A 10,205-nucleotide genomic window follows, 5' to 3' on the forward strand; every position below is an offset into this window, starting at 1 on the left:
AGGACTTATTTTGTACTCTCTCTGTTTCCAAATATTTATTTTCTAGACATTTTTTTAAGGGAATTTTCTAGACATTTTAATGTACTATAACATATGGATGTATGTAGACATATTTTAAAGTGTAGATTCACTCATTTTGCTTCGTATGTAGTCATTTGTTGAAATCTCTAGAAAAATAAATATTTGAAAACAGAGGGAGTATGTAGGTAGTAGTTAGTTCACTTAGAGAGGGACATGGTGAGTGCTAACCAACAGTTTGCGCAAACGGACACGTTGCTGACAAGACGGCTGCAAATGAGATGGTTCAAGACCGATAAATTTGCTGCGAAACTTGTAGACCAGGGTGCGGTTTTCCGTGCTGAAGAATTTTGCCGAATTCAACATCTGCAAATATGTAACTTGACAAGACACATTTTGCGTGCTTGTTTGAGAATCACAGCAGACTGAATTCAGTTACCACTTTGCTTGGCATCCTTCTTTTCTTTCATAATACAACCGGGTGAACCCAATGGCTCAATTGCTTGGTCCAGTATCGCAGCATTGAAACGATACAGCTCTAGCAGTAATGTTTCTTTGGAGCAATGGACTCTTGCGATAATGAACAGTTCGTTTTCTTTAAGAATAAAGTAGTACTCGCTCCGTTCCTAAATATAAGAGCATCTCCAGCCGTTCGCCCCCCCAGAACGTTGAAAAAGAGCGGCCTGAGTGCGAACCGGCGCTAGATTGGCCCCTGGGTTCGGTTCACTCCCAGTCATAGAACCACGGTCACCGTGGGTTCGGCAAAGTTCGATTTTTTTTTTGCAAACTTGGCGATTTTTGCAGGAACTCGGCCAAACTTCATCGAAATTTGTACAAAAACGTAAAACACACCTAACTTAAAAACAAACTAAAGCCTAGCTAGCCGCCGTCGCCGCCGCCGTCGTCATGCCGAGGAGCCTGTAGAAGCGGGTGTAGTCGCCGCCGTCGTCATCATCGTCGTCGCGTGCCTCGCTTGCGACGTCCCTGCTGCAGCCCTGGCCGGGGTCGCCGACATGTGGCGGGGCGCTTGACGGCCCGGCCTCGCCCTCGTTGTCGCTGTTGATGACGATGACGCCGCCCTCCTCGGCGCGGCGGCGGGCCTGGATCTCCTTCCACGCCCGGCGTTGGTGGCGCACCTGCTCGCGGACGTATTCTTCCTTCGCCCATTTGAGGGCGAACTCGTCGTCGGGGGCCACCATGTCGACATGCTCCGACTTCATGGGGAGCAAGCCCCGCTCGGGTTTCGGCCGGACCAGGCGCAGGGAGCGCCTCGCCGGTGCCGTCGCAGGCGGTGAGGGCTCGTTGATGACGAGGGCGCCACTGCGAGCGCGACACCCGAGAGGGGTCCCCTCCAGCTCGGGCCTGGCGGGGTGGAGGGCCGGCGAGCCAGAGCCCGACGACGAGGACGAACCCGGCTCCATTCGCCGCGGCGGCGAGAGAAGGACGACCGCGTCGGGTACTCCAGTCGCAGCACGTTGCCGGTCTCGATGTGGTCGAGGACGGCGTCGAGGGTGCGCCCGGGGACGCCCCACCACTCGCGCCGTCCTTCGGCGTTGAGGCGACCGCGTGGAATGATGCCGTTGACGGAGGCGATCTGCTCCTCGTGGCGGCGCTGGAAGAACAGCGTCCACAGCGTTTCGCTGTCGGGCACGTACCCCGGCTGGTTTCGCTGCTCCTCCGTCAGGGAGGAGCGGACGCGGGCGATCTCTGCTCGCCGTGCCACCCCTTCGGGCACCGGCGGCACCGGGACACCGCCGGCGCTCAGTTTCACGCCCCCGGCACGCGCATGTCGGGGGGCGCCGGGTACTCGACCTCGTAAAGGAGGCGTGCCTCCGGCTCTTGGAGGTGTCGGCGGCCAAAGCCGTTCGCCGCTGCGCCGTCGCCTGGGAACCTCTCGGCCATGCTTTGGTCGTCGGCGGGAGGGGAGGGGGGTGAGGCTGTGGCGCTCGCTGGCGGGGGTGAAGGCTTTTGCGAGAGGAAGAGGGGGGGGGAGGTTGTGGCGCTCACCGACAGGGAGAGGGCACCTTTTATAGCCAAAGCGGGGCGGCAGGGAGGCGGCATGCGGGAGGACGCGTGGCCGGAGCGGGCAGGACGCGCGTCGGCGGCGTCTTCACTGCGCCGCCTGTGAGGCATCAATGGAGGCTGACCGGCGCGGCAGCGCGACATCCTTGGCATTGATTTCCGCGGGAACCGAGGTGATGAGGGCAACGAAGCGGCCGTCTCGCTGACTCGGCGGGCCCGTGTCTGTTTCGCGCCAAAAAACTCGCCCCAGCGCCCCCAGCGCGCCGGGTTCGGCCTGGGTCCGCCGGCGAGAAACGGGCTCCTGGGACGCGACTGGGCCGTTTTTTCGCCGCCGGTGCGAAAAAATTGTCTGGGGAGGCCGTGTTGGGGGTGCGGCTGGAGATGCTCTAAGTCTTGCTGGAGATTTTACTACGAGCTATATACGGATATATGTAGACATAGTTTAGAGTATGGATTCACTCATTTTGCTTTGGATATAGCCTCTTATTGAAATCTCTAAAAAGACTATTCAGGAACGGAGGGAATAAAAATGCATGCTTGGCTGTAGCAAGTGCTCCCACAAATGCACGATATGTTTCATGGGGAATCTAAAAGTATCTATGGACTTGGTCAACGACGCGGATTTTTGAGACATGGTGGCACGTGATGCCGAAATCTCAAGCGTCTGCATGTGCATCGCGATTGCTACTTAATATAGGCCTCTGCGTAATACGGAGCAGGTAATTCACAGGCCAGCATAAATACACAATGTTATACCTTGCACATGTGGGCCAGATCTCATTTAGTTTTCGTATGAATATCGGCTCATCTGATAGCGACGCCCCTTGCATGTTGGGTCAGTCATAATTGCTGTGGACGTGGGGCAGCCGTCCATAAGCATCGGCCTTGCTCATGGCATGCCTTGTAGCTCTTGTTCAAGTTGCGTCCCTGTGGAGAGCAAGCAAGTGTGATTGGCTTCGGCTAAGGTTCGTTGTGCCACAGTTAATCTACCATTTTGACTAAGCACACAAATTTAGCTGCAACCATGACAAACTTTCAATATACATTTTGGTAATTAAATGCTGCTTGTAGTTCACTTAGGAATTTGTGGAGCTGATTTTGATGTCTCTAATTTGTCAATGAGAATTATAATTTTTGGTAAACAAGTATGATTGTGAAGCTGAGATCAAAATCAAAGCCGCAAAAATATTCTATAAGCCATGTAAAAATATTTTAACTTTTATGTAGAATCTGTGTACTGATTTTTTATTGATGTTGTGTTTTACATTCAAGTTGTAATTTTCATGATTCGAGCTAACAATGAAGAATGAAGCTAACTGATTTTTTTTGTGAGAAAATGATACATGTAAAGATTTCAGTTGTAAATCAGTAGTCCAAAACATGTGACAAAATTAAAATACCAAACTGTGATTATGGCCAAGGATAACGAATCACGACCTGCTCCTAATAAATGAATACAGGCTGAGCAGGTAGTACACTGGATAAATGAAGCCATTAATTATTCCTGGGTGCCTTGATTGCTGGCAGGCATTTACAATGTGAGTGGGTAGTTATAACAAGCAGCCAATACTGGATCATACATTGAGTAGCTTGGTCCAAACTGAAATTACTAGCTATTACATTGACGACCTTGGTGAGAAAAAAAATTGATGGCTGATGCATGGCTGGTTTGGATTGAGATAAGGTCTAAACTGAAAAGTAAATGAAGTAGACGACGATTGCAGCCTGGGACTAAGTTTTCGTGTTTGTGGAGGAAGAGCACGGCAATGGCTGATGCATGGCTGGTTATCTTCTTCAGCAAAGCTTGATTATCTTCGAAAAGTGGGACATGGCAGTAGACTGTTGAGTGCGATATGAGTTGACCTCATGTGGCGCTGCAGAACTGTATGTAGTTGTTTCTCCCACTTCTAGAATGAACCAGAGCACGTAGATAGGGTGGCACTCGAGGCAGCATATGAGAGGAAGAGATGCAATTTGATTGGGAAATGATGTGAGATGAAGGTGGTGGAGAGATAGCTTGGGACATGGATGAACACATGGTTGTGAAAGGGGTCGATTCGATGCTAGAAAGTGTGTGTGAGAGAGAAAGAGCAAATAGTAGAAGCAAATTGGGCAGAGGAAGAAGAAGGCCTGAGTGATTTAAAGAGGGAGGAGCGTGGTGCAGGCAACGAGAGGAGTATGCTGCAGGCTGCAGCTAGCCGTTGTAATGGGTGACTGATTAATTGCATGTCGGGCCGTTCCATGCAACTGACGTATGGGACTTACAGCTGCCCTCTCTGATTTAATACAAAGACTATACAATGCTTATTATACAAGCTGGTTGTATAATAAGTGCACGAATCACGCGGGAGTGGACGGAGCTGATTTCCTCCTTGCGTGGCCGCATGTCCACTCGTGATTTATCGCTTGGTCAATGTTTACAAAGTTTGACTCGATTTTGAATCCATGGACCCGTCGTCTAATATAAGCTCATATAGTGTTACCCTGAATCGAGTGAAACATCTTTATTGTGCTACATAATGAATATACTTTTGTGCGCGCATACGACTTGACGTCACGCCTTGTGCGTGGCATCAACATCAGAGATCAAAGGGTAAGTAAGCCGGGGCGTGGGCACGGCGCAGAGCCTGGTGGCGCGCGGCGCAGTGAGGCCGAAGATGTCGGTCATGTCGAGCTCCGACGGCTTCATGCCGTCGGGCAGCGCCCAGCTGAACCCGTGGGCGAGCTGCGCGACAGCAAATTCCAGTGAGTAGATGCCAAGCGCCATCCCCGGGCATGAGCGGCGGCCGGACCCGAAGGGCAGGAACTCAAAACAGCTGCCCTTGAAGTCGACCCTTGCGGCCTCCCCTTCCCCCGTCATAAACCTCGACGGTCGGAATGTGTCGGCGTCCTTCCACACCTTGGCGTCGCGGCCAATGGCGAATACGTTGATCATGACACTGGATCCCCAGGGCACTGAATAGCCGCCGACGACACAGTCCTCGGCGTTCTCATGGTGCAGAATCGGGATGGGCGGGTGTAGCCGGAGCGTCTCTTTGATTACGCACTTGAGGAAGGGGAGCTTGTCGAGGTCCGACTCGTCCACGTTCCGGTCGAGACCCACCACATCGGCGAGCTCCTGCTGCAGCCGACGGAGGTCGTCGGGGCTGTGCATCATCTCCGTCATTGCCCACTCGATCCCCGATGCCACCGTCTCCGTGCCACCAAACATCACGTCCTGTCACATACACACTTCAGTTTACCGCACCATACCATGAATCAAACAAATTAAAAATGGAAGTTCCTTTTTTTCTTTTTGCGGGTGAATTAGAAATGGGAGTTCCGGTATCCATACCATGATCATGGCCTTGATGTTGTCACGGGTGAGGTGGAGCGAGTTCTGCAGGTCGTCGCCAGCGTCCTTCTTCGGCTTCGCCTCAGGGAGGAACGCGAGCATGTCGTCCACCATGTCGGCGTCCACGTCGTCGGGGTTCTTGCCTCTCCTCATGTGCTCGTCGATGATCTTGTCGATGAACTCGTCCAGGGCGGCGCGCGCGGTGCGGGCGCGCACGTTGAGGCCCTGGTCCGCCCAGCCGAGCCACGGGATAAAGTCGCCGATGCTGGACCCGCCGAAAAGCTGGGAGAACTCCTGCATGATGGCGATGAACTCGTCCCGTTTCCCGGCGTCGCCGGCGGCGTCAGCGCCGAACGCGGCGCGGAAGGTGACGTTCTTGGTGAGGTTGAAGATGAGCTCTCCGAGGTTCACGGACTCGCCGCTCCGCCGGGCCACGGCGCGGACGAGCGCGGCGGACTCGTCGCGCACGGCGAGCCAGGTCCCCGCACGGCGCCGGCTGAAGAGCTTCATCACGCACAGCTTGCGCATCTGGCGCCAGAAGGGCCCGTAGTGCGCGAACGCCATGTCGGCGCGGTCGTAGGTGAGGTAGATGGCGGCGACGGTAGCTGGCCGGTTCGAGAAGGCGACGTCCTGCGCCTGCAGCACCTCCTGGGCGTACTCCGGCGTCGACAGGACGACGGCGTGGACCTGGCCGAGGCGGAGGTGGAGAATGCCGCCGTACTGCCTAGCCAGAGCCGCCAGGCCCCGGTGGGTCAGCTGATCCATCATAAACATGTTGCCGACGATCGGCAGCGGAGACGGCCCCGGAGGCAGCGGTGGCGCCTTGCCACGCAGCCGCTGCCGATGCCGCTGCAGCACCACGAAGACGAACGAGGCTACGAAGAGCCAGCTCAGTGGCTCTTGGAGCCAGTCCATGGCGATCTTGGCCAAGCCCACCATTGACGGATACTCAAACTGCTGGAAGCTCTAGCTTTTTTGTTTTGTTGGGTTATTCAATTGTGGGGGAACCTATATGTTGATAACGCTCGTGGAGTGAGCTGAGGAGGAAAGTGGAAGGAGCCGGATTTATATAGTGAGATTTGCTAACTGGAATTAAGTAGGGAAAGGAGTAGGCTCGAGGATGCATGGCACAAGAAAATTCAAATGGTAATGGGAACAACCGTTGCCCCGGTCTTTGTTAGCCCCCCTCCGAGACGAATAAGGCCTTCCCTCCGAGAGAGGTTGGCCTGGCACCGGACTGGGATGATATGCGTGTACTATTCTGTTTTACCCCTTCTGGTGCAGGAGAGGTATGAAGGGGCGTGCCATGCGTCGGCAGATTGATATTCCGAAAAGATCGGTCAGGTCGCGAGTTGTCAGATCTGATGCGGTCAAGCGGCGCCCTTCACGGTTGCAACACAGTTAATGTTGCAGAATCCTTTACAACAGAATTCATGTTGTAGAAACCTTTGTAACAGATATCTTGTTGTAGAAAATCTCATCGCGCCTGCTCGATGACATAATTGTCATTGCAACAAGACACTTGTTGGAAAAAGCATATTTGGCTTTTTTAGAAGAAGAAGAAATCCGTCGGTAGGAAAAATCATGTGGAGAGAGAGAGAGAGAGAGAGAGAGAGAGAGAGAGAGAGAGGATGTAGCTTGTGGATTTGGTCTGGCGGCAAGTGACACACCTGCAACATTGGCGGGGCGGGTGCTCATGGTGAGGGAGATGGCCGGCAATAGAGGCCGTGAATCTGACTCACGAATCCGGGTGAGGGAGCATACATCAGGGAAGATGACCGGTGATGGGAGCCACAAATCGCGGTTGGAGCAAGAGGAGGTTGTGCGTCCCAGCGGGGAAGAAGAGGCAAGAAGGAAGAGATAAGGTTGCGGTAAGCGAAGCGGACGCGTGGCAACTGAAGGAGACGACCGGTGCCAAATTGTTTTTCAGCTGGTTGGTATCAATCATTTTCCTTGTAAGAAAGACATTATATAGTTACTTGAAACCGTACGGGATGCTCTCTTTTTTCCACAAATAAATAAAAAAGTCGAGTTTTCTAAATCTCACTGTTTGCTTGAGGGTGGGAAACAAAATTAAGGGTGAAAAGTGCTTTCGGTGGACCGGCTACAGGAGCATGTTGTTGTTTTTTTCCATTAATATCACTCAGTAATCTCCTGAGAAAATCACAATAAGGTTTTACCGTCACCTTACAATTCTGCACCTCGATAAGAAAATCTGAAGAAAAGAAAAGAAAAGTATACCCATAGGCATCTTATATGATTCACGTGATTTCGAAAGCACAATGAGAAAATGAGGAGGGAAAACAACGGGCTTCCCCCGTCGATTACCAGTAAAGAAACTGTCACAATATCCCTCGCAAAAAAAAAAATCTGTTACAAATACATGGGTTCGATAGAATTGTAAGGTGACAGTAAAACCTTATTAGTGATCTTTTCAGGAGATCACTGAGTTAGTCAACGGAACCTCTTGTAGTTTCTAGCTTCGCTCCAATCCTTGAATGTTGGCGGAAGACAGTTACTGGTTGTACCACGTACACAGGACTCGTTCAGACTCCCCCGGTCCGTGACAGCAAACCGACCTGTGAGAACGTATCAGACAAGGCGAACCAGTGATGTTGAAATTAACAAAGTCATTGGAATTCGTGTGTCTTCGTCGCATATACACGGCGACCGAGCTGCGTGGATTCTTCACGTTCTTCCGTCAACCTCCAACAGATTGTTCAACTTCCAGATAATGACATTCGCAAAAAAAAAAAATCTGATAATGTAACAAATCCTGAGATTTCCGTGTATCGGAGTAGTAGTCTAAAAGCATCTCCAAGGCTGACCCGTAAAATTTCCATCGGCATCTGTCCGCGGACAAATGACCCGTCCGCAAACTCTGATTTCAAAGACATCATTCAATGCTATCACGTATATGTCCGTTAGTAAAGAGTAATTTAAAATTATACATGTCTGTTCTCATAGGCACCTACTCCTTCGCCTCTGTTGTCATTGACGTCCATCGTCTCCCGGTTTTCGTCGTAGGTCGGCTCCCCCACCTTAGGCATAAAAGCAAACAACCCCGGCACCCATTTGCTCCCCGCCCGCCGTCCGCGTCCGGACAAGCTGCGACAAAGAACACTCAGAGAAGAGCACGGCGCTACATTGACGTTGACGATGAACGGCACGGTGACGCCTGTCGGGACTGCCTACCCAGCTGCTTCGCGTCGTAGAAGTATGGAGCCTTGTAATGCTTCGGCTATGGCTGCTCTGTACGATGGGCGACACCATCTGTGCATCACGCCCACGACCTCCACCTCGTCCACGACCAGCACGCCGCCCGCACACCCTCCTCCGGTGGCCCGCTTCTTGAGGGTCTCCTCCTTTGCGGCTTTCACTTTGACGCGACGCTTTTGCCGCGTCGCCGAGTTGATCTTCCGGGCGATCGCGATGGTCAGATCCTCCAGCACCCCCACCACATCCTCCATCTCCGTCAGGCTCTTCTCCGATTCCATGCGGCGGCGGCAGTGATGGAAGGGAAGAAGAGAGTGGGAGAACAGGGCGGGAGTTGGGTGGAGAGCAGCGGGATGGAAGAAGGGATTGTGGATTTTGCCGCGGAAACATGGCGGGCAGCTGCAAAACGTGGCCCAGACCGCTTGGTCGATACAGAATCGTGTTGGGTGGCACAACTTATCCGGATCGCTCTGTCCGAGCATATGCGAACAGTTTGAGGGTCAGCTTCGGAGGTGGACTAGGTCTATTTGCTGTGAGCCCGCGATGATAGCAATCAATTGGTTAGCTAGTTTGACCGTAGTTTGGCGTCGACTCTGCACGAGCTGGTGTACGACTACTGGTTTCTTCAAACAGATCTGACCAGGGAAGCACAGTAGTTTCTTCCGGGAAGGGAAAAAAAATGGCATGGTCGGCTCAGCTCAGCTCAATGGTTCCACTTCGTTGAACTTCCTCCACCTCTAGGGGAGGAGAGCAGAAAATGTCAGCCTTGGTCTTGACCACCGTTTCGTTCGTTGAATATGAAAGAGTATACCAGTTGCTCGGTTTGGCATCATTTGACATTTTGACCCGTCCAATCCCCATCCTCGAACGGTAGATAACCTAAGGCTGGTCATAGTGGGGAGTAACTTAGAGTAGTAACATGCATACGCTACTATTCTATGTTACTAGCCTTATAGTGAGAAGTGTCATATGTGTAGTAATATACACATGTTCATTTATTGTTTTGTAGACTCATTTTGCATTGGAAAGCGTTATGTGATGGTAACATATTAGGTTACTCTATTTGCCTCTCTCCTCATTAACTACTTGCCACATCAACATTTTTGCTTATGTGACATCTATGTTACTACCCATGTTACTCCCACTATAAAATAATCTGGCCATCCCTTTCAGACTTCAAGTCAACTGCGCCTGCGCGCATGTGTGTAGGTCCATCGATACCCCCCACCGGCCTCTCACGGTCTCTTGCATGCAGCCTCACCGTCCGATCATCATACTAGTTGTAAAGTGATAATTTATGGGGTCTGACTTCATGTTGAAAAATCTGTTTGTATGAAAGCAGCCCGTAGAAAAGAGGTCTAGCCGCAGTGTAGTGGGACGGTGATGTACGGCATGGCGCTTCTTGGCGCGGTTGTCACCGTCGCATGACGGTGAAGACCGATGACGGTGATGTACGATACCTCTCAAACGCCCGACCGGGCGCTCGTCATATTTCTCTCTCTACATCCGCGTATCTTATATCCAACATCCTATATTTATACTACGCATGTAATATGATAAACTACTCTACATGATCAAACAACGAACAAAGAAATCAATATCAAACGGACAATGA

The 10,205-nt window shown here is 51.8% G+C and overlaps 1 protein-coding gene across 1 annotated transcript; it reads right to left on the reverse strand.

Moving 5' to 3' along the window:
- Nucleotides 1-4,272: 4,272 nt before the first annotated feature.
- On the reverse strand, nt 4,273-6,507 carry LOC119365904 (cytochrome P450 84A1-like). The gene is made up of 2 exons (XM_037631556.1): nt 5,375-6,507; nt 4,273-5,257 (listed from the first exon to the last, which is right to left on the reverse strand). Exons 1-2 carry the CDS (start codon nt 6,311-6,313, stop codon nt 4,595-4,597), a joined length of 1,602 nt encoding a protein of 533 aa, XP_037487453.1. The 5' UTR covers nt 6,314-6,507; the 3' UTR covers nt 4,273-4,594.
- Between the last annotated feature and the right edge of the window lie 3,698 nt (nt 6,508-10,205).

The sequence above is a fragment of the Triticum dicoccoides genome, chromosome 2B (assembly GCF_002162155.2).
Source record: "Triticum dicoccoides isolate Atlit2015 ecotype Zavitan chromosome 2B, WEW_v2.0, whole genome shotgun sequence".
NCBI lineage: Eukaryota > Viridiplantae > Streptophyta > Magnoliopsida > Poales > Poaceae > Triticum > Triticum dicoccoides.